Below are 24,052 nucleotides of genomic sequence, written 5' to 3' on the forward strand. Positions count from 1 at the left end.
GCCTTTCCGGCAAGGGCCCTTGACCCTATGTGGGAGCCACATATGCCTCCATGTATCTCCGCCAACAGCTCCAGTCCTTCCTCCCGGGGATACACTTCAATTTCACGTCGTTTGGCCTTCTCCTGTACAGGACGTCGTCGACGAACTGGTACAGGGCAGACCGACGGGCTACTTTCTCCGCTTCTTCCTGCTCCTCAGGAAGTTACCCTGTTTGGAGGAATCAGACAGTATGTTGTGCCCACGCCGGAGCCTGGGGCTCGACGGCAAGGACCAAAGGCATTTCCTCAGCCATGGGCGCGGCTGTCTCCATGGCCAGGGCTTGACGCCCTGCCAGAGCCAGTTGCCCTTTGGCGGGCTCAGCGTCCGGGGCAGCACCCTTGCCGGCAGCCCCAGGGGGCTCGGTAGGAAAGTACTTGCCGGGACCTGACTTCCTCCGCTTGTTCTGCCCCGTTGATGGTTCGACGGATGGTTGAGTTAACCGGAGCAAAAAGGTACCTGGTTCCACAGGTAGCTTGAATGCAGCAAGCTTTGACAGGTAATCGGCGGTGTCGTTCTCCATTCGGGGGACGTGCTCCGCTTGGATACCGTCAAAGCGCTCCTCCAGCTTCCTCACTTCATCTACGTAAGCTTCCATCAATGGGCTCTGGTAATCCTTGTTGACCTGCCTGACAATGAGCTGCGAGTCACCCCTGACGATGAGCTTCTTAACCCTGAGGTTTGCCGCGATCCTGAGACCGGCAAGCAATCCCTCGTACTCAGCAGTGTTGTTGGTGGACATCTCCCGGGGAAAGTGCATCTGGATCACGTACTTGAGGTGCTCTCCGGTGCGTGCGACAAGCAGCACACCGGCACCGGCGCCTTGTAGCGAGAAAGCCCCATCAAAGTACATGATCCAGTCACGGTCTGCCTCCTTGCCGGGGAGAGTGGTCTCCTGGATTTCTTCGTCAGGCGTTGAGGTCCATTATGCAATGAACTCCGCAAGACTCTGCTCTGAATTGTCGAGGTACTTTCAAACTTCAAACCGAAACTTGATAACTCCAAGGCCCACTCCACAATCCTTCCGGTTGCATCTGGATTATGTAGTATCCGTTGCAACGGGAGGCGGGTGATGACAGTGATCTCGTGGGCTTGGAAGTAATGACGCAGCTTCCTCGAGGCCATAAGGAGGCCGAAGAGCACTTTCTGCACACCGGAGTACCTCGATCTAGCTCCCTGCAAGAGGGAGCTGACAAAGTAAACTGGGTGCTGCATCATCTTCTTCTTCTGCACCACCTCACTTGACTGCGCGGGCACTGCCTCGGTGGCATCAGACTCTGCCGGGGGCCTCGCCTTGCCGGCACCAGGCCCTGTCGGGGGAATCTTGGGCTTGCCATCCGCTGGTTCTGCCGCCGTCACTGCCTCCTCGTTGACCTCCCTCTGTGCCACCAGCGCGGCGCTGACCACTTGATTCGTCGCCGCCAGATACAGCAGCAACGGCTCTTGTGCTTTAGGCGCAACCAGTATTGGCGTGGAGGAAAGGTATTTCTTCAGATCCTGCAATGCTGCCTCGGCTTCTGGGGTCCACTCCATTGGGCCTGCCTTCTTCAAGATTTTGAAGAAAGGAAGGGCGCACTCGGCGGACTTGGAGATGAATCGGCTTATGGCGGCAACGCAGCCGGTGAGCCGACGCACATCCTTGATCCGCTTGGGCGCCTCAATCTGCTCAATAGCCTTGATTTTGTCTGGGTTTGCCTTGATCCCGCGCTGCGACACAAAGAACCTGAGAAGCTTGCCGGATGGAACGCCGAACACACTTCTCAGGGTTCAGCTTGAGGTTGATCTTGCGCAGGTTGGCAAATGTCTCTTCCAGATCTTGCATAAGAGTTGGCCCGTCCTTGGTTTTGACCACTATGTCATCCATGTATGCCTCCATATTTCTATGGAGCTGAGGTTCAAAACCAATTTGGACTTCTCTTGCAAACGTTGAGCCAGCACTCTTCAACCCGAAAGGCATCCGTAAAAAGCAATACGTACCACATGGGGTGATGAATGCTGTCTTTTCTTCATCCTCTCTTGTCATGAAGATCTGGTGGTAGCCCGAGTAGGCGTCAAGGAATGATAACAGATCACACCCGGCTGTGGAGTCAACAATCCGGTCCATGCGCGGCAACGGGAAGGGGTCCTTAGGACAAGCCTTATTGATATCTGTGTAATCAATACACAGCCTCCACTTCCCATTCGCCTTGCACACCACTACCGGATTGGCCAACCACGTCGGGTGGAGCACTCCTCTCACCAAACCTGCCACTTCCAACTTCCTGATCTCCTCTGTGATGAACTCCTGCCTCTCCAGAGCCTGCTTTCTGACCTTCTGCTTGACGGGCCGCGCGTGGGGGCAGACAGCTAGGTGGTGCTCAATCACCTCCCTGGGAACACCGGGGATGTCGGATGCTTGCCATGCAAACACGTCGACATTCGCCCGCAGGAAGGTGACGAGCGCGCCTTCCTATTTGCTGCCGAGGGTGGAGCCTATGGTGAAGGCCCCTCCCGTGCCATCCTCCCTGGCGGACACCTTCTTGGTCTGCGGTGGCTCGGCTCTAGATCTCTTGCTCTTGCCGGTAGAGCTCTCTGGCACGTCCTCGACGGTAGCATAGCACTTCGAAGAGGCGTGCTTGCCGGAGTGGGTGCGAGAGGTCTTGCCGGGCTTCCTCTTCCCTTCCGGGCCTTCAGAGGCAGGAGCAGGTGCCTTGACGGCAGCTGCTATAACTGCTTCCCGATAGAGTTGGTCTGCGCAGATCAGCGCGTCCTTCTTGTCGGAGGGGACGGAGATGATGGTCAATGGCCCGGCATCTTTAGCATGTTGTAGGCGTAGTGTGATGCCGCCATGAACTTGGCTAGTGCCGGGCGGCCGAGGATCCCATTGTAGGGCAAGGGGATCTCAGCCACGTCGAAGATGATCCTCTCCGTCCTGTAGTTCAACTCTCCTCCAAACGTCACGGGCAGTGTGACCTTCCCCTTTGGCTGGCTCCTCCCCGGATTGACCCCTTGAAACGTGCCCGTTTCCTCGGGGTCTCCATCAGGGATTTGCAATCTTTTGATCACGACAGGCGAGATCAGGTTCAGGACGGCCCCGCCGTCAACCAACATCTTGTTCACCCTGAGGTTGCGTATCGTTGGTGAGACCAACAATGGCAAACACCCGACCGCGGTAGTGCGGTCAGGGTGGTCCTCGGCAACAAAGATGAGGGGCGTGCTGGACCACTTCAGCGGCTTCTGAGCGTCGAACGACGGCTCCGCTACTGTAATCTCACGTGCCCACTGCTTGAGCTGGCGGTGAGAGGTATGAAACGAGGCGCCGCCATCGACGCACATGGCCTCCATAGCCTTCTGGAACCCTTGCTCACCAGACTCGTCGTCCTCGTCGTGATCATCGTCTTCTTGTTTCTTGTCACGGCCTCGGGCGGGCCTCTCTTGCTAGTTGTCCTTGCCGGGGCGGCTTCCTTGGCTGCCACGCTTCTTGCCAGATCCCTCAGCACCCTCCTGGTCCTTCTCCTTGTCCCGCCTCTCGTACTCAGATTTTTGCTTCTCAGCAAGCAGCTCGACACAGTTCTGGAGGTCGTGGCCCTTGGTGTGGTGGATCTTGCAGTATTGCTTGCTGGAGCTTCCTGGCTTGTCGGTAGCCGCCAAGGCCCGGCAGGCGGCGCACCCGGCAATCTCCTTGCCGGGGGCGTCTGCCTTGACCTTCTTGCCGGCACCGGTGTCGTCAGATCCCTCAACGGCAAGCACGGCCTTGCCTTTGCATTTCCTGTTGCAACGCCGACCCTTCTTCGTCGGGGTGGCGGCGTCTTCATCGGTAGAGTCGGTTTCCACGCCGGCGTCTTCGCCGGGGTACTTCCTTCCCTCTTCAGCCCGGGCGCACCTATCGGCTAGAACGTAGAGCTCGGCCACATCCTTAACCCTAGTCATCGCCAGCTCTTCGCGCATCTTGCGGTTACGCATGTTCTGGTGGAACGCGCTGATCACAGCGGCGGGATGAACGTCGGGGTTGTTGTACTGCACCCGGCTGAATCTCTGGATGTACTTGCGCAGGGTTTCCCCTTCCTTCTAGGGAATGATATGCAAATCACTGGCCTGGCCATGAGCTTGGTGGCCTCCTGTGAAGGCGCCAACGAACTCATGGCACAGATCCGACCAAGAAGAAATGGAATCCACCGGCAAGTGCATCAACCAAGACATCACATTGGGCTTCAGCGCCAGCGGGAAATAGTTGGCAAGCACCTTGTCGTCGCGAGCTCCAGCAGCCTGCATCGCGATGGTGTAGATGCTGAGGAACTCGGACGGATGGGTCTTGCCAGTGTACTTCTCACCGACGTCGAGCTTGAACGTGCGGTGGGACGGCCACTGCAACTGCCGCAGCTCACGAGTAAAGGCCGGACAACCCACCTTGTAAGGTAGGCCGCCGGAGCCCCCCGGTGCCGGGTGGTCCATAGCGGGTCCTGCCCGCTTGTCCGACTGGCGGCGCATTTCGAGCCACGCTCGACGGTGGTTCGAGCGTCTTCGTGAGCTCGTTCCCGAAGGACTTGGTGCTGGTCGCGGAGGGTCCGCGGGTCGGACGACGCTATGGAGATGTTATCACAAGCGTCGTCACGACGGGCCGAAGCCCGCGGCGGCTGGCGAGGAGGAGGAGAGCGCACCGTGGCCGCAGCTCCCCCGGTCCTCCCAACGCCAGCATGTGGTGGCTCGGTGGAGCGCCGACCCGAGGGCCCCGCCGGTCGCGGATCGTCTTTGTTGGCGACGGCGACGAGGCTCCGGATGGTGGCCCTCCACTCGTCGAGCTTCTCCGCAGCAGGAGGGAAGTCGAGGAGCAGCTGCGCGCGCGCCAAAGCTTCTGCTGGCGTGAGCGGCGGCGACAGCTGCGTGGATCGCGGCGCGCTTCGACTTCTAACTACGTTAGAAGGAGCTCCGTTACGACCCAGCGGCTGCGTGCCATTTTCGCCAGCACTTCGGCGGGCATGCTGAACCCCTTCATCTTGCGGATGACGCACAGGGCTCTTCCCACGGCGGTGCCCAGGGTCACCAACGTGGTGACGCTGCTGGCACGCACATCATGGGAAGAGCGCGCAGTGGTCGCCGGTGTGGGCGTCTTAGAGGTCGCTGCGCCGCCCGAAGGTGGCACAACGACACCCCTGGAGGGCCCCGCGCCGCCTGCGGGGGGGGCAGCTTCGTCTTTGGATCTGGCGACATGCGGTCGGTCCTCTGGCGCGCGAACGAAGCCGCTCGCCAGGCTCTGACTGCCAGGGCGATGCTGGTGCTCACGGACCGCGGCCTGGATCCTGTCCGCGACCGGTCCACTGCTCGTCCGCACCGGCACAGGCCGTTCGGCTCCCAACGAGCCGATCACCGTGGCCATCTTCTTCTTAGGAGCCATGGCAACGAAGAACTGCTAGGCTAACTACTAGACTAGATTGTCACAATTGCGCCCCCCTACCTGGCGCGCCAAAGATGTTGGGGAAACGACACCTATGGGATCACAAGAATCCCTACTACGGTTGTCGGGGCGCAGGGTTGCGAGAAGAGCAGGATTAGTAACCAGCACAAGGATCGTTTACCCAGATTCGGGCTGCGAGGATGCGTAAAACCCTAGTCCTGCTTTGGTGGGTGTACTTCAGAGAGTTCTTGAGCTCTCGAACTAGCTGTGGTGAGTGCGTGGTTCGAAAGAGCCGAATCCTTCTCCAGTATGCCATGGACCTCCTTTTATAGTCGAAAGGGGCTGCCACAGTGGCACACAGGAGGTGGAAAGGCACACAGTGCTATGAGCTTATCGCTCGTATTACAGGACAAGACGCATTTAATGCGCTGCTGAGGTGTCCCCTTGCTTTATCGGGGACGGGGGCGAGGCCCGTCCTGTCCGTCGCCGCTCCTCCTCGCTTCGACACGCGCCCTGGCCAGTGAGGCATGCAGTGCCATGTAGGCAGGCAGGCAGCTGAGGTGGCGCGGTGGTGGAGCCTTCACGAAGATCTGTATGCTGCCACGCAGACGCTTGACGAGTTGGCCTGGGAGCTGCATGTTGCCACGCAGGTGCCTGCTCAGCTGGTTGAGCTGGCAGCTGCATGCGAACGACGGTGGAAACTTGGTTGGCGCAGGCCTGGCGGTGGCCCTGCTGGCGTCCTTGGTGAGGGCCTTGTCGGGTGGCCCGGCAAGGGTCTTGCCGTGGCGCGCTGTCGTCCCCGGCAAGGACCTTGCCGGGGGTCTGGAGGCCTTCCTCGGCAAGGATCTTGCCGAGGATCGTCGTCTTCTAATCCTCATCTGATCTTGAATATGTCTTCACAAAGATCTGCATGCCACCACAGAGGTGCCTCCCGAGCCCTGGCCCCATGTGGATGATGGTGTTGGGGACCGTGGGCTCAAGGGTGGCTCGCTCTGTTGGTGTGGGGCGAGCTGCCCCGGCAAGGGTCTCGCCGGGGCTGCTGAGCCCCCCCGACAAGGGCCTTGCCGGGGGAACCTGCTTCGTCCCTCTGCTCTTTGTGGTCTTGGCCTTGGCGTTGCTCTGGTTATCTTGGGCTTCGGTTTTACCTTGGTTCACCTCCCCTGTTCTGCTTGGTGTGACCGTGGGCGCGGCTCCGACTGCCCGTGCACAGGTAAAGGGGTACAAAGGTGCGCCCCTTCTTTTGTACACCGACATGATGACACCACATAAGGAAAAGTATAAGTAGAAAATTTTATTAGAGATTGACAAATATACTATCCTAGAAATCTTTTGTGATTGTGAGCCCTCGTCAAAATATTATATGCCAAAATTGTTGACGTTGGACAAGGAAGACAACTTAATGGTTTATGTTTGTTTATATTCACATAGAAGTCATATTGTCATAGATCCTTTAACATGTGATGCTTGTCCCCTATCTTTGCTAGCCAAAAATTCCGCACTAAGTAGAGATACTACTTGTGCATCCAAAAACCCTTAAACCCAAATCTTATTTTCAAGAGTTCACCATACCTACCTAGGGATTGAGCAAGATCCCTCAAGTAAGTTGTCATCGGTGCAAAAGGGCAATAAAAATTGCTTCTAAAAATGTGATATCATTTAGTGTAAGAGAAAATTGAGCGTTGCACGAACTTGTGATGGTGAAGAATAAAAGCGACAGACTGCATAATAAAGGTCACTATCACAAGGGGCAATGCAACATGACGTTCTTTTGCACTAAGGGGTTGAGCATAGAAACAAATAAGCGCATGGCAACCTCTGCTTCCCTCTGCGAAGGGACTATCTTTTACTTTTATGTATTTACTTTTATGCAAAGAGTCAAAGTTTTCCTTCTATTCCTTTTTACTTTTCTCCTTTGGCAAGCATCATGTGGTGAGGAAAGATCTAGGCACATATGTCCAGTTGAATATAGATAGCATGAGTTATTATTGTTGACATCACCCTTGAGGTGAATACGTTGGGAGGAGAAACTATAAGCCCCTATCTTTCTTTGTGTCCGGTTGAAACGTTTTGCTCATGTGTACGCGGTGAGTGTTAGCAATCATAGAATACTATATGATGGTTGAGTATGTGGACTTGCCTAAAGGCTCCGATACGTGACCCTTCCTGAAAAGATGATGAATTGTAGCTACAAAGTTGACTGAGAACATAGTTTGTTGGTTTTTAATAGAGTTTTTGCTTTATACTTCAACTGTGTGATGAATTGTTACTTATTCATGAGAAGTATATGATAAAAGTTCTATGATAAATGTCTTATGTTTAATTTTTTTGCTGTTATAATAATCAACATGATGCTTCTATGTCCATATTTTGTTTTTATCGACACCTCTCTCTCAAAGCATGTGGACATGTTTTTCGATTTCGGTTTTCACTTGAGGACAAGCGAGGTCTAAGCTTGGGGGAGTTGATACGTCCATCTTGCATCATGTTTTCTTACTGTTATATAATGTTTTTATCCATAATAATGCTTTTTGGAGTAATTCTAATGCCTTTTCTCTCATAATATGCAAGGTGTACACAAAGAGGGAGATTCCGGCAGCTGGAAATCTGGACCTGGAAAAGCTATGTCAGGCTACCTATTCTGCACAACTCCAAACAAGCTGAAACTTCATGGAGATATTTTATGGAATATTTGAGGAATATTGGAGCAAATAACTACCAGTGGGGGCCCACCAGGTGGGCACAACCCACCTGGCGCGCTAGGGAGCCCAGGCGCGCCCTGGTGGGTTGTGCTCACCTAGGCCCACCTCCGATGCCCATCTTCTGGTATTTAGGTCATTTTGACCTAGAAAAATAAATAAGGAAAGGACTTTCAGGACGGAGCGCCGCCGTCTCGAGGCGGAACTTGGGCAGGAGCACTTTTGCCCTCTGGCGGAGCGATTCCGTCGGAGGAACTTCCCTCCCGGAGGGGGAAATCACCGTCATCATCATCACCAACAACTCTCCCATCTTGGAGAGGGCAATCTCCATCAACATCTTCAACAGCACCATCTCATCTCAAACCCTAGTTCATCTCTTGTGTTCAATCTTGTTACCGGAACTATAGATTGGTGCTTGTGGGTGACTAGTAGTGTTGATTACATCTTGTAGTTGATTACTATATGGTTTATTTGGTGGAAGATTATATGTTCATATCCATTATGCTATTTAATACCCCTCAGATCTTGAGCATGTTTATCATTTGTGAGTAGTTACTTTTGTTCTTGAGGTCACGGGAGAAATCATGTTACAAGTAATCATGTGAACTTGATATGTGTTCGATATTTTGATAGTATGTATGTTGTGATTCCCTTAGTGGTGTCATGTGAACGTTCACTACATGACACTTCACCATATTTGGTCCTAAGGGAATGCATTGTGGAGTAGCAATTAGATGATGGGTTGCGAGAGTGACGGAAGCTTAAACCCCAGTTTATGCGCTATTCCGTAAGGGATCGATTGGATCCAAAAGTTTAATGCTATGGTTATAATTTATTCTTAATACTTCTCCCGTAGTTGCGGATGCTTGCGGGAGGGTTAATCATAAGTAGGAGGTATGTTCAAGTAAGAACAACACCTAAGCACCGGTCCACCCACATATCAAATTATCAAAGTAGCGAACACAAATTAAACCAACATGATGAAAGTGACTAGATGAAATTCCCGTGTGCCCTCAAGAACGCTTTGCTTATCATAAGAAACCGTTTTGGCCTCCTTTGCCTCAAAAGGATTGGGCTACCTTGCTGCACTTTTGTTACTACTGTCGTCACTTGCTCGTTACAAATTACCTTGCTATCAAACTACTCTGCTACTTACAATTTCAACACTTGCAGACATTACCTTGTTGAAAACCACTTGTCATTTCCTTCCGCTCCTCGTTGAGTTTGACACTCTTACTTATCGAAGAGAGCTACAATTGACCCCCTATACTTGTGGGTCATCAGGCACAAGCCAAGAAAGCAGCCCACCCGCATGACATTTCACATGTACTAAAACACATTGGCTTACCATATGTTGTTGTGAAGCCTCGTTGTTGTTGCAATGTTCTTTGAAGATGTCGTCAGCATCCCGTGCATGCAAATCTAGTTGTTGTAGTTTATTCTTCCCCCTCTATTTTGGTAAAACTAATTTTAATCACATGCACTGGTTCAAATTGATCATCAGTGGTTCATCTAAACTAATGAAAGAAGGGTGTGTGCCTACATGACAATATATGTGCTTCGCTCTATTTTTATGCTTGTTCGAGGTGCCAGACCCGAAAGAAAAAACATTTTGCTTGATGCGTTTGGCAGCTCCATAATGAATAAAAGCAACAAATTAGTCATGCAACTTGGGAAGATCAAGAACACACAAAAAGTTATGAATAAAGTCCCGGAGCAGTGCTGTAATATCTAGCATTGAAAATGTAGGTTAAGACGAACCAAAAGCAGCGGAACTACAAGCTAGTTTTCTTATGTGTAATTTAGCATAGAGAACATAAAAGAAGTCCAGTACAATAATTGTAACCAACAGGTGACATTAGAACAACACCATTATCATAAATATAGCATGTAAGAAGTAAAATAGGATGCAGTAATATCTAGGAAGTACAGTAATACTTAGGAAAAACAAAAGCATTGTAACTACATGTGCACTGATTTGTAATTTAGCACATGTAACCTATTCACCGCCACACATTTGGACCTACAGGTGCAAGCAGAATAACGCCTCTCATAAGAAAATGAATGGCGCCCTGAAGAAATTCGAAGGTGCGGTGCTTATCCTAAGAAAGTGAACATAGGTGTCTACCGCTGGAGAATAGTACCTGATTCTCGGCGGTGTATGGGCATCATTGTCATACGTGAAAGCTAAGTGTCATTGATGGTGCTCGTTTTGCGGTTGAGTTTGGGCCGACAGTTGCCATTGGTGAAGCGGCTCCGGTGCTTCGGTTGCGGCACCTGTCGACATCTAAGAAAGCTGATCTGTGGTAAATGAACTATTGTACAATAAAGACATGAAAAACCAAAGGAGTACAAATTGAAATAACCTGATGGGGTGGCAGCGTCGTAAAGCCGGGTCGATGGAGTTGAATATGGCATCCGTGGAGCAGGTCCGGTGCAGTGGATGAAGGCGTCGGCGAAGCACATTCGGCATGGTTTACAGTGCTATCGGTGAGGCATATCTGTTTTGGTGGACGAGGGATTCTATGAAGGGCCAGGAATGTGGCGGACGAGGGTGTCGGTGAAGGGCCTACACTGTGGTGGACGAGGGCGCTGGTGAAGAAAATCTGGTGCGGTGGACCATGATGGCGGTCAAGGAGATCTAGTGCGGTGGACAAGCTAGTCGCTGAAGCGGCTCCGATGCAGTGGTGAGTTGGCAGTTGGGTGTTCCAAGGTGTGGAAGGTAGATCCGGCGGGGTGTGAGGTGCACTGCTGCGGCGAAGGACTAGATTTGGCGGCTTGGGGGGAGGGAGGTGGGGAGGGGTTCTGGGGAAGAATGTTGGGGGCAAAGAGGGGAAAACAATGGAGTTATCAAAGCAACCCTTTTCCGTTGATGTGGCATGGGTAAAAGAGGAATATCGCAGGGCTAAACTTTCGGGCGCGAGATATTTCGACGTGAGCGGGAAGTTTGAAAGCTTTTGGCGGCTGAAATTAAGTGTTCTGCTCTTGTACAACCGACTATAATATCATGGCCGAGTTTTATTTGTTGTGCACGCAAAAAAGAGTGCAAGTTTCAAAAATCAATGTCTCCAACTCGAAATTTAGATTGTCCATTCAATTTAAATATGGATCATTGAGCTAGTGGAAGCAAATACCATCATATGCTCCAATTCAAATGAAATTTCGAATGTGTTTATCCTAAATATGATGACACAAACAAATCAGGGGCAGACCTAGAGAGAAAATGACCCGGTGTCCTAGCATCATATTTTTCATCTAAAGATGGGGTGTCACACACTATATTTTGCATGAAACTTACAAAGAAAACATTTTGCACCCGTTGTCCTGTGCACCCGGGTAGCTCAACTTGGGTACGCCCACATGAGGGTTCCTCATGCGAGGGATTACAATGATGATGATGGTTGCTACCAAGAGTTGTTCTTTTCTAGACGAGTTTAGATCTAATGCCCTAGGGGCTCCCCAACCTCCACTTATATAGACTGAAGAGGTTAGGGTTTTAAAGGGGGAGATGTGATCTAGGTTGACGCCCTCATTGTCTTGGGGAGTAAGTTTGCACAAGGCCGGTTCCGTCCTTGTTGGTCCCCTCTGGGATCTGGCCCATTCCTTCGCCTGATCCGGCTTGGTTAGCCATCCCCGGGTCTTGGCCCCATCACCCGCCACCCAAAGCGGCTCGAGTAGCCGGGCGATGTCCCCACCGCCCCAACTCTAGCTGATCCAGCTCGTGTGACGCATCCTCCTCCGCGGTGATCGCACAATCATCCTCTGAGGAAGAGGTGGTCCGCGACATCCTGCGGCGGTCCTTGACCATGTAGGAGTCCGCTGCCCGTTGCACCATCGGAAGAACGTGAAGGCACTCCGGGAGGGGCTTAGCCCTCCCCACCAACGAACAAGACCACTGCTTGAGCTCTCGCAAGACTGTATGAAGAGGGAGACGAGGACTCCGACAACCCCCACATTGCCCTCAACATTCACTTGCACTTTGGGAAACGCCGGTAAAGTTGTTGTCCTTTGTCCTGCTATGTCCTATGTGTTGTATGACCTCTGTGTCGTATGTCATTTGTTGAATGAACTCTATGTCCTATGAATTGATATGTTTTTTTTCATGTCAAGATGGCCTATGCCATAGGAGGTGAGGAGAAACAGGGCTCAACCATGTGTTGTTCGCAGACACATGGGGGAGCTTTCTTAACACTTGCCCTTGGAAGCACTCTAAGTGAAATGATAACTTGTGTGGGTTATTTCGTAAAGGCCAAGTGGTGTGTGCACTTAGCAAAAGAGTAAGGACATTTTCAAATCAATTTTAATGTGAATTTTGCTAAAGGTCTTCAATGATATTAATGAATCCGATGGTGATAGTGCACCTCACCGTCTTCCACGCACAAATCCCTATAAAGATCGCCCTTTGAACAAATCATTTGTGCTGGAAAATGTTTCCTCCTACCTAACAATCCTATCAAAGTCTAAGCATCCTTTCAAAAATTAAATAAATTTAGTAAGTATATTACGCGAGGAAGCAACACCAAAATTCAAATTCTCAATATATACATTTATATATTGCGAAAGAAAAACATGCGAACAGAGAGGTTGCTAGCTGTGAATTATACTCCCTCCGTTCCTAAATATTTGTCTTTCTAGATATTTTAACAAGTGACTACATACGAAGCAAAATGAGTAAATCTACACTATAAAATATGTCTATATACTTTCGTATATGGTAATCCATTTGAAATCTCTAAAAAGACAAATATTTAGGAACGGAGGTAGTAGTTTGTATGTAGAAAGCTAATGAAGCTGCTCATCATTGCGCCAAACAAGCCAAAAATATAGGGTTTACTAGCTGTGAACTATAGTTTGTATGTAGAAAAGCTAATGAAGCTGCTCATCATTGCTAATGAAGGCTCTCATTGTTTGCAAATTCGTTGTAACCCCTTGCTTTGAAGTAATATAAGCTCTTGATTGGCAAAAATAAAATAAAAATGAGAGGGTCAAATATAGCCACAGTGCACATTTTTCTCTAGAACACACGCACAAACCTATTTTTGGGTGAAATTCGCAGGTTTAGACATCAGCCCAGAGTTCGATTTTTGAGCCGGTGCATAAAGCACCCGTACTCAAAAGGGAATTTCCCTAATGCCATCTCATTTTCGGAAGAGCCCATATGCAATCAAATTATTACGGCCGTAGCCTCCTAAACTCGTATGCAAAAGAGAGGGCCACGCAGCCATCTTTCAGACCGCATCGAACTCCTCCTTTCCGCCGCCGCCGCCTCCGCCGCAGCCATTCATGGCGAGGCGCCGCCGGGGAGGATTCGAACATTAATCCATGCTATTCCCCACCCGTCCCTGTAAATCCCAAGCTCCTGCCGCCGTAGCTGCTATCTGCAGCCTCCGCCCCTCCTCCTCATCGCCGGCGCTTATTCCTCCCCCGTATCACGACGACAACCCATTCGCCTCACTACTCACTTCCGATCCCCCTCCGCCGGATCCGCTCCGCCAGGTTCTCGCCACGGGAGACGTCCACGGCGCGCTCCGCGGCCTCCCTGGCCTCGCTCGCCAGCTGTTCCGGTGGGCGGAGGGCACCCCGCACGGTTTCCCCCGCTCCGCCTCCGCATTCGCCGCCGTCCTTGTCCCGCTCGCTGAGGCCAGGCACAACGGCTCCGCTTATCCCGTCTCCCTCCGCGCTATCCAGGCTGGCCTTCTCCTTCCCCTCATCTCTCTCCTCCTCACGTATCCCCTGTCCCCCTCCTCCCACCACCTCCTCAACTTCCTCTTACGCATGTCCACCAAGTTTGTGCCCGAATGCCAAGCTCAGGACCCTGCGCTCACCAGCTGTTCGACGCAATGCCTTTCCGCCTTCCAAGAGATGGCGCGTCAAGGTGTCGCCCCTTACGTCAAGGTGTGCAACTGCGTGCTCTCTGTGCTGTGCGACGCAGCCAGGTGGGACGACATGCGTGCTGTGTATTCAGATATGCTTCAGCTTGGGGTTGAGCCATCCATTGTCACATACAATACACTGCTGGATTCTTTTTGTAAGGCAGGGAGGATCGATCAGGCTGTCATGCTGCTCAAGGATATGGAGGCCCAAGTTGCTGGGTGCTTGCCGAATGATGTCACCTATAATGTGGTGATCAGTGGGCTGGCCAGGAACGGTGAGCTGGACAAGGCGGCTCAACTGGTTGACAGAATGCGGTTGTCCAAACAAGCGTCAGCCTTCACATATAATCCACTTATCAGTGGGTTGTTAGCAAGGGGTTTTGTTGAAAAGGCTGATGCTTTGCAGCAGGAGATGCAGAATGATGGCATTGTGCCAACGGTGGTGACATACAATACATTGATTCATGGGTTATTTAAAAGAGGGAACGGGGAGGCGGCAGAGTTGAAATTTCTGGAAATGAGGGCAATGGGGTTGCAGCCAGATTTGATTACTTACAATTCCTTGATAAATGGACATTGTAAGGCATGTAATTTGAAGCAGGCACTTTGGTTGCTTGGTGATTTGAGACGTGCAGGGCTAGCACCAACAGTTATGACATATAACATCCTTATAGATGGCTATTGTAGATTAGGTAATTTAGGGGAGGCTATGAGATTCAAGGAGGAGATGAGAGCAGAGTGCTGCCTGCCCGATGTTTGTACATATACTATTCTTATGAATGGGTCATGTAAGGTCAAGAACATTGCTCTGGTAAGGGTGTTCTTTGATGAAATGCTGAGTAAGGGTTTAAAGCCAGACTGCTTTGCTTACAACACAAGGATTTCAGCAGAGCTGACTCTAGGTGCTATTTCCGATGCTTTTCAGTTGAGGGAGGAGATGATGCCGAGTGGAATTTCTTCCGATACAGTTACATATAATATTCTTATTGATGGACTGTGCAAGGCTGGTAGCCTGAAAGATGCCTATGTGTTGTGGATGAAGATGGTCAGTGATGGTTTACAACTTGACTGTGTCACATACACTTGCTTGATTCATGCACATTGTAAGTGGGGGCTTCTAAGGAAAGCAAATAATATTTTTCGTGGCATGGTTGCAAGTGGTTTGTCACCCTCGGCTGTGACCTATACCATTTTTATTCACACATACTGTAGGGTGGGAGATCTTGATTCAGCATATGGCTGGTTCCGGAAGATGCTGGAGGAAGGAGTGGAACCTAATGAAGTAACATATAATGTGCTCATGAATGCACTATGCCGGATAGGGAGAACTGAATTGGCTTATCAATATTTTCATGAGATGCTGGAGAGAGGATTGGTGCCAAACAAATACACATACACTTTGTTGATAGACGGGAACTGTAAAAAAGGTAACTGGGTGGAGGCTGTAAGGCTGTACTGTGAAATGCATCAGAAAGGTATTCATCCAGACCATTGTACACATAATGCCCTGTTTAAGGGATTTGGCGAAGATCACATGCACGACACAATTCAGTACTTGGAGAATGTTGTTTTGGGTGCATAGGACGGTCTTCAAGAAAGGATCGTCTTAGCCTTGCTTGGTGGAAAACTCTGTAAGAATTATCCCTATATGCATATTCTCTTTATCAGTAGTTTTTTAACGATGGTAATTTCTTCCAGCATATTTTGATTTTGCTTTCAATCAGCAGATGACAGATGGAATTTGGGGTGACACTCTGGATAAAGGAGCTATGTGATTTCCAGACAGATAACACAAACAGGTCCTTCTCTTGCTGTGTGAACTTCCTCACAATTTCCTGCTGGTCATATGCTCATGGTCATGGAGAAACAACCCCCATTGTTTTTTCTTTTCTTTCGATAAGGCATAATGGAAATCTTTTGACCATGCCTCCCCAGTATCTACTATCTCAAAAGTGAATGGCTATGGACCTTTTGGGCCGAGCTTCAACAATAACATATAGGCTTTCTCTTGGTAAGATACTACCAAGAATTTTGTAAAACGAATAATCCTTGTACCACAGATTCACGGTCAATTTTGCCATAGTCATCTGGCACACACATTGACTTGTCAGATATGTAACATTGTTCCCATTCTTTGGATCATTTAATGGATTCTCTTCTTCTCAATGATTAGTATGGTGGGTGGAGGGGAATTTTTGTCTCAACTCTCAACCGGTATCAGCCAAAACACGTCTATTTATGAGATTAAACTGCAGTGCAACGGCCCTTTAATTGAGCGAACCACATTAGCATTCTTTGTTTCATTTATTTGTGCTCTAAAGTCATTGCATAGCTTTTCTATACTGCTGCTAGATTGTGGAGCGGCTTGGCAGGAGGGGACTGCTGACCTACGGCAACTGCATTCTGCTCATTACACCGTGAAACCACCGATCACCTTTTGACCGGTTGTGGAGGAATTGCTGCCCTGGAGAGGTCTACAAGCCTGCACTCCAACGCTAGGGTGTGAATTCGGTCCTTGGTGGATTGAGAAACATGAGGGGATTCAACGCCTTTGTCCTGTTGATAGCCTGGACAATTTGGATTTTTTTTTTCGATATGGTTTCCAGTGAAAAAGCCTAGCCTGTTAAGCAGCTAGTGAGGACAGTCAAAGGCTATAATGCGCTAGGTGGTGTGAGGCTGGCTATAGCGAGATGAGAAAGGCTGCTTGTTCGTGGTGGTTTAGCAGAAATTATTTAGCCTTCCCTAGCTAGCCATGCTTCCGTACGGTCTGTTTTTTTTTTCTTTCTTTTACCCTTTCTTCCTGTGGCTTGATTCAATCCAAATTCGCTAGTTTGTTGCTCGGTTTGGGCCAAAGTTTTAAGTGTTGTTTCCTATCCTAATATAATGTCATGCAGGCCTACTGCATGTTCTCTTAAAAAGAGAGATTAGATTTGCAGTGCAAACCTGTTTAATTCACCTACAGTATGTCTTTCGGCGACTCTTCGAATGGTCAAATTCCATCCAACTTCTACTCCTAGAAACGTTCCACGAGATTAGGATGATAATCGTGTGCATAAGCCTGGGGTCATCTATGTTGATTAGTATGCTGATCCAGTGAATTCTGATATCTGGACCATCTGATTTATTTTCCTCCTGTTCTGTTTCTTCCGAAGTAATTCTGAAAAAATGATTTGTTTTACCTTGCGGTACTTTCCTATGGTTATTCTGACGGGACCAAATTCATCCTTGATACACAAAGATATTATCCAACCTATGCATGTTTGAATTTTAATGTCCAGTACCTTTCCATTTGTAAAGTTTAGGCACCTTGTCCGATATGTTATGGTTTGATGAATTACTGCATAGTCATTTTGGAAGGGCAGTAATTATGTCATGGTTGCATATGTCGATATTAACTACATACCATATGAACAGATGCTTTCTCTTAGGCCAACTACTCCCTCCGCTTGGGTTGATAAGCCGGGCATGGGTTTTTAGGTCATCAATTTGACTATGAAAACATGTATTATATTCTATAAAAAAAAATACTCCCTCCGTCCCACAATATAAGAGCGTTTTTGACACTACACTAGTGTAAAAAATGCTCTTATATTATGGGACGGAGGGAGTATATCTTTAGATTAGTTAGTTGTCAAATGTAATTTCTAACCATATAATTTGTGTGGTATATTATACATGTTTTATTAGTCAAATTGAAGACCTAAAAATCCGTGTCCGACTTGTAAACCCAACCGGAGGGAGTATTTTCAGTTTGTACTTGATCTTGGCTACATTACAATTTTTGAATTATGTGTTTACATCGTCTTGAACAAATAATACATCTTTTATTAAAGCAAACGGGAGAAGAGTTATGGGAAAAATGCCCACTTGCTCATTGTTAGAGGAGATATATATATTTGCGAGAGAAGAGTTATGGGCAGTTATGGGCAAAATGCCCACTTGTTCGTTGTTAAACAGGAGAAGAGTAGTACATTTGCGAGTGTGCCTCATGGGCAAACTAGGGTAGTAGAACTCATGGGACTATACATGACACTCTAACATTGCTTATATTTGATATACGCTAGCAAAACGGGAGAAGAGTTATGGGCAAAATGCCCACTTGTTCGTCGTCTGTTGTTAAACAGGAGAAGGGTAGTACATTTGCGAGTGTGCCTCATGGGCAAACTAGGGTAGTAGAACTCATAGGCCTATATACGCTACACTCTAACATTGCTTATATTTGATACACGATAGTAAACAACTAACTTTGTGTATGAAAAAAATCTAAAGTTCTTTTCTGAGTTTTATCCTTAAAGTTTTGCAATGTTCCTCTGCTTAGTGGTTCACCTAATAAAAACAACGTGGCAGTGTATGCAAGTGACATGGCGGAATTCAGAATCATCGAGCCTTTAACATTCATATGAACATTTGGTACTTCATATATCTTCACTCATGCCACACTAATTCACTAGTAGTGCATACTGCACATAGTTCACTCAAGTTTCTAATCCACTCAGGTTGTCATAATCTTCCCTGCTTGATATTTTGTTTCTCAAGGAAACACAAAAGTTATGCGTCTCGATGCATTGATGGAAGAAGAGAGTTTATATATATTCCTTGGACTAGGCCACAACACACGCACGCTGCTGCAGTACAAGGTGGATTAACCTCTGTAAAGATGAAGCATAATGCTACCACACCCGCAGAAACACAGTTCCTGCCCTCAGATTTTATCTTGTTTATTAAGTCTCCCAAGTCTTGTTTGCACCATCGAAGATCATACATATGATATGACCTCATGCCAGCTTCGGCTAGCAAACAAGCATTCAACAAGCAGGTCGCATAGCATGCAGGCCGCTGCATGTGGCAGGCCCTTTGATTTATTTACTCTCTTGTTGAATTGCATCTCTAAGCCTTCATTAAATCATTTGTTTGGAACACTGTGTATGTCTATTTTGTGTTCCCTAAAGAAAACAAGTATTGAGTACATGAATGCTGTTTATGCTATTGTGAATTTGGTTTCCGTCATTTGATTTATCAAAATTCAGTTAACTTCTTTATTGGGATTATGTTTTTATTATGTTGGCTTTCGATATATGTATGTAATACGATTGCAGGCTACTTGATTGAGTTCGGTATTTCATATGGCACATGAGTCTTGTAGCCTAGTGCATGGCAGAAATAAAATTTTGGGTGTGCACATGGAAATACTATGGACTAATTTTCCAGGGTGAATCACTAATGCCAAATTTATCCCAAAAGTTGGGAATTGAGTTAGTAATTTAATTTTGCAGGCAGAAACCCTTTAATAGTTTATGTTCAGAATTTGTGGCATCATCTATGTGCGCTTCAGTGTTTCTTTGCCTCTGCTTTACACACAAGAAATTTCCATGAGGTTTCAAATACTGGTAATCTTTTACCATGCAACTACCCCCTCTGTAAAGTAACACTACTTTAGTGATCTAAACGCTCTTATATTAGTTTACAGAGGGAGTACTTTTTATAGGTGTTGTTTAAAAAAAAAGCATTCATTGGTTTATTAAAATTATTTTTGTTTATTCTCCTGTTTGTTGAGAATTTCACATTGACTTGAAAGCTGAATCACATGCATGCTTATTGTTGCATAAGCATTACGAGCAAGCGGGCTGCTTTCTTAATACATGACTCGAAACATGATTTTATCCTTTAGCAAATGAAATGTTTGCAGTAAATGAAGTATTAGGCAGACAAATATTGAAATAATTTACTCTGATATTTGGTTAACATGGTGAACAAAGAAAGAAGTGACTTACTATATCTTAATGATGAATTTTTGTAGTATCTTGTTTGGTTATACTTATCAGAAGGTTTATTTATGGGGGGGAATAACTAATAAGAGGAGTTCAGATTTTGTTGCTCAGGATGACTTGTTTTTTCCTTGTCGTGAAGACCATGAATATCATTGTAAGGTTGTGTTTTCTGATGAATGTTAGTCATGATGTTAGAACACTAGGTGCTGCATGTTTTGTTCCCTACAGTGATATGAAATCACATGTTCGTTGGTTGCAATGAAAACTGGAATCCATCTATGCAATTAATAAATCCTGATGTGCCTTCATGATTTTCTCATATGGTATGTTCTCTAAGAAAAGGAAAATTGTCATGCTCTTCATGATTTTATCTAGAACATAACTCGAGATTGTCCAGAGTTCCATTCTTTTGTCAGATTTTTAAAATTCTGCCATCAATGTTATCTGCAAGAGGTAGCATTACATTTACTCTTATTAATTCAGTATTTTTTATGACTTGTGATTCATAAAATATCGAGAGTATGTTATCTAAAAAACAAGCAACAAGGTTTCACATATTGTAATTTCAATGTACTGGAGAACAATAGCTTGAAGTTAGCAAGTGAAGTATGATCTATCATCTGTTGAATTGGACAAATTTGGTGTCCCAAGGGATAAAACTTGGGGGGAAAAAGTTAGTAGCATCTGCACTGCCCAGCAGCAGCTCGAAGATGAATCTTTAGTCACATAGGTGATGCCTCTTCTCCTACCAAGAGTGCCTTGATAATTTTATCAGTCCATCCGTCCACCAGCATGAACATATGTCCACCTTCTTGGACTTCATGATACTGGATCCATGGAAGCTTCTTTGAAAGGTACCGCTGCAGCTCAACCAGCACCAACCTATCTTCATATCCTTGCCAGATGTGTACAGAACCCTCATTTGTAGGAAATGGATTTGTAATATTCATTAGATCGAACTCCCAATTCCCAAAAGCAACAAGTAAATCTCGATGGATTGATTCATAAATTCCTTGCTGCCTTGATTTATTCTAAAAAAGGAAGGCCAAATTAGCATTATCAACAAATCTGAACAAGGGGTAGTTAGTGTATATTTCCTGAAAATTTACATTTATATTATACTATTATTGTTCTCTACGGTGGGCATAGCAAGGAAACAGCAACTCCTAGGATTTTAGTGTTCATCGCAGAAAGGAGTCTAGTGTTGCACTTGTATATCTGTATTTCAAGTGTTCCATAAGCAGAATTTCACGTGGTTGAAGTATTTGTGACATTTATAACCGAGGCATAATTGTGATTTGATTTACCTCAATGGTTCTTGGCATTGCCATCATTTTCTGAATCACCTCCATATCATGGTCGCTAAATATTTCAGGATGATGCATGGCTGCCGCAGAAGAAGGGAGCCATTTCTGGGTCATCCACAAGTATAAAAAGTAAGGTGCATTGTGTGCGATCCAGAGGGTCCTCTGCTCTGGTACAATGAGCTTCTTGAAAGCCTGCCTGGACACCTCTGGCGGGAAAGAAGGCCACCAGTAATTGATAACTGGTACAACTAGCGCGGCTCCTGTGAGCCTGCATCGATAGCAAATTGTAGCTTTTACAACTCTGAAGAGTTTCATATTTCATGAAGATACATATGGCTGGAGTTTCTTTCTTTGCCTGTGAGGTATATACTGGAGGCAACCCCAAACTGTGTATCCTCCCATGGAGACACCCAAGACATGGAACTTCTGTCCAAGCTCCAGCTGGTCGGCGAGCTCCTCTATATCCAAGGCTTCACTTTTGACACTCCGACCGGGGTTTGGGTCACTTTCCCCGTACCCTGCTCTATCAAATGCAAGGAGGTAAATTTCCAGTTCTTCCACGAGCTCCTGATAATGACGAAAACAGAAACCAATCTTTAGGGAAAATATCGAGAGATAAACCAACGTCTCACTTGTATAAATTTCAATCTGATTATAATTGTGCTCTCTGCTTGTACCTTGGAAACAGGTGAGGGGAAGTCCTTGGTGCTATCAAATGCGTGCACTGTGATGATCTTGTACTTGGCCTTGTCTCTCTGCACACCGTCTTCCCGGTATGCGAGGTACCTCCCATCCCTGAGCTTGATCCTGGGAGATGTCACCGGAGGTCCACCCGCCGAGCCGCAACGTTTTGTAGGTGGTGGCCGGAGAATGGCCTGGAAGGCCAAACCAAGCAGCACCACTGGAAGAACGACGAGCAATCTTCGAGCCATTCTTCCCAGATCCAGTGCTTTCGGTGTCAGTTGTGGAGGTTTATGCGTGGCGGGGGCAAAGCTGCAATGTGGGCTGCTCTTTTACTCCACTCCACCGGTAGTGTGTGCGCATCATTGCACGGACGGGACCCCCTGACCCTGGCCTCTTTCTTTGTTTGCCTCCACTACTCTGGCTTGTTGCTGACTGTGTAAACAAATAATTATCATCATCACACCCACATGGTCCTTGATGACCTATATCTATTTCCCCACATCACCATCCATCTGGTGAAACTAGACCTCCTTCTAATTGGGCCTAAATTTGATTAGCTTTCTTAGGGTAAGGTTTCTTACACCAGTTTTATAAGTTTAATAAGGTCTAATATGGGTCCATGTACTTCTCTGGGCGATGATAGACGGGAGCTCCTGTTTGACGCTCTTTCGCGCAGGGTCTGTGAATGGGCCGCCAGCCCACTCTTGTATTTTGAAAACAGGGACGTTTTTTGAATATGTGAAAAAATTGAAATACAGAGACATTGTTCAGTTTTTTGCTTTCGTTTTCTGAAAAGAAATTTGAATATGTGAAAAAAGTTAAGGTCCATGTACTTCTTTGGGTGACGATATGCGCGATTCCTATTTGGCGCTTCCCCGCGCTGTGCCGGCCCATGTAGGGGACGCCCGAGGTGTTTTTTCCCCTAAATTTGATTAGCTTTCTTAGGGTAAGGTTTCTTACACCAGTTTTATAAGTTTAATAAGGTCTAATATGGGTCCATGTACTTCTCTGGGCGATGATAGACGGGAGCTCCTGTTTGACGCTCTTTCGCGCAGGGTCTGTGAATGGGCCGCCAGCCCACTCTTGTATTTTGAAAACAGGGACGTTTTTTGAATATGTGAAAAAATTGAAATACAGAGACATTGTTCAGTTTTTTGCTTTCGTTTTCTGAAAAGAAATTTGAATATGTGAAAAAAGTTAAGGTCCATGTACTTCTTTGGGTGACGATATGCGCGATTCCTATTTGGCGCTTCCCCGCGCTGTGCCGGCCCATGTAGGGGACGCCCGAGGTGTTTTTTCCCCTATGTTTTTAATCAGCAAAAAGTGCACGTATTTCAAAGCAATTCGTCTAACCAGGTCGAACAAAAAAGAAGAGGCAGAAAACAAAAAAGGGAAAATGAAAAAGTAAAAAAATGAAAAGGAGAGAATAAAAGAGGGAAAAGGTTATAAGTTATGAGAATCTGCTAGGTGCGGGGTGGTAACATCAACAAGTAGTGATGAGCATGGTCGCAGGTTCGAGACGCAACAACTCGTTCAATTTTTGCGGATTAAAAACATAGGGGAAAAAACACCTCGGGCGTCCCCTACATGGGCCGGCACAGCGCGGGGAAGCGCCAAATAGGAATCGCGCATATCGTCACCCAAAGAAGTACATGGACCTTAACTTTTTTCACATATTCAAATTTCTTTTCAGAAAACGAAAGCAAAAAACTGAACAATGTCTCTGTATTTCTTGTATTTTGAAAACAGGGTACAGAGACATTGTTCAGTTTTTTGCTTTCGTTTTCTGAAAAGAAATTTGAATATGTGAAAAAAGTTAAGGTCCATGTACTTCTTTGGGTGACGATATGCGCGATTCCTATTTGGCGCTTCCCCGCGCTGTGCCGGCCCATGTAGGGGACGCCCGAGGTGTTTTTTCCCCTATGTTTTTAATCCGCAAAAATTGAACGAGTTGTTGCGTCTCGAACCTGCGACCATGCTCATCACTACTTGTTGATGTTACCACCCCGCACCTAGCAGATTCTCATAACTTATAACCTTTTCCCTCTTTTATTCTCTCCTTTTCATTTTTTTACTTTTTCATTTTCCCTTTTTTGTTTTCTGCCTCTTCTTTTTTGTTCGACCTGGTTAGACGAATTGCTTTGAAATACGTGCACTTTTCTTCAACTAGATGAAATTATTTTTGAAAGTTGATGAACTTTTTTCATTTTTTGTGGTCTTTTTTTTGAAAATCCATGAACTTATTTTCAATTTTTGATGGACTTTTTAAAATTGATGACTTTTTTTCAAATACGATGATTTTTTTTTCAAAATCCAT

The 24,052-nt window shown here is 47.1% G+C and overlaps 2 protein-coding genes across 5 annotated transcripts; one reads left to right on the forward strand and one right to left on the reverse strand.

Annotated features, from left to right (window-relative positions):
- The first annotated feature begins 13,304 nt into the window (after nucleotides 1-13,304).
- Nucleotides 13,305-22,517, forward strand: LOC109761770 (uncharacterized). Of its 4 annotated transcripts, XR_002232579.4 has the most exons (4): nucleotides 13,308-15,607; nucleotides 15,704-15,775; nucleotides 21,120-21,591; nucleotides 21,740-22,517. XR_002232579.4 is itself a non-coding variant. In XM_073500129.1 (3 exons), exons 1-2 carry the CDS (start codon nucleotides 13,426-13,428, stop codon nucleotides 15,556-15,558), a joined length of 2,019 nt encoding a protein of 672 aa, XP_073356230.1. In that variant the 5' UTR covers nucleotides 13,308-13,425; the 3' UTR covers nucleotides 15,559-15,607; nucleotides 15,704-16,142. The 4 variants fall into 4 exon arrangements, 2 of the variants coding, with proteins under 2 accessions (XP_020176180.1, XP_073356230.1); XR_002232580.3 differs by lacking the exons at nucleotides 21,120-21,591; nucleotides 21,740-22,517 and adding an exon at nucleotides 16,329-16,589; XM_073500129.1 differs by lacking the exons at nucleotides 21,120-21,591; nucleotides 21,740-22,517 and having other exon boundaries at nucleotides 13,308-14,787; nucleotides 14,902-15,607; nucleotides 15,704-16,142.
- On the reverse strand, nucleotides 20,277-22,010 carry LOC109761771 (uncharacterized). Its single transcript, XM_020320593.4, has 4 exons — nucleotides 21,729-22,010; nucleotides 21,407-21,618; nucleotides 21,052-21,319; nucleotides 20,277-20,775 (listed from the first exon to the last, which is right to left on the reverse strand). Exons 1-4 carry the CDS (start codon nucleotides 21,981-21,983, stop codon nucleotides 20,467-20,469), a joined length of 1,044 nt encoding a protein of 347 aa, XP_020176182.1. The 5' UTR covers nucleotides 21,984-22,010; the 3' UTR covers nucleotides 20,277-20,466.
- Nucleotides 22,518-24,052: the final 1,535 nt, after the last annotated feature.

Source organism: Aegilops tauschii, chromosome 5, assembly GCF_002575655.3.
Source record: "Aegilops tauschii subsp. strangulata cultivar AL8/78 chromosome 5, Aet v6.0, whole genome shotgun sequence".
NCBI classification, from domain to species: domain Eukaryota; kingdom Viridiplantae; phylum Streptophyta; class Magnoliopsida; order Poales; family Poaceae; genus Aegilops; species Aegilops tauschii.

Coding starts and splice junctions, on each gene's coding strand:
- LOC109761770 (XM_020320591.3), top strand. CDS start 13,426: ATGCTATTCCCCACCCGTCCCTGTAAATCCCAAGCTCCTGCCGCCGTA.
- LOC109761771 (XM_020320593.4), bottom strand. CDS start 21,983: ATGGCTCGAAGATTGCTCGTCGTTCTTCCAGTGGTGCTGCTTGGTTTG. Junction 21,619..21,728: donor TCCCCTCACCTGTTTCCAAG/GTACAAGCAGAG, acceptor CGTCATTATCAG/GAGCTCGTGGAAGAACTGGA. Junction 20,776..21,051: donor CAATGCCAAGAACCATTGAG/GTAAATCAAATC, acceptor TTCCTTTTTTAG/AATAAATCAAGGCAGCAAGG.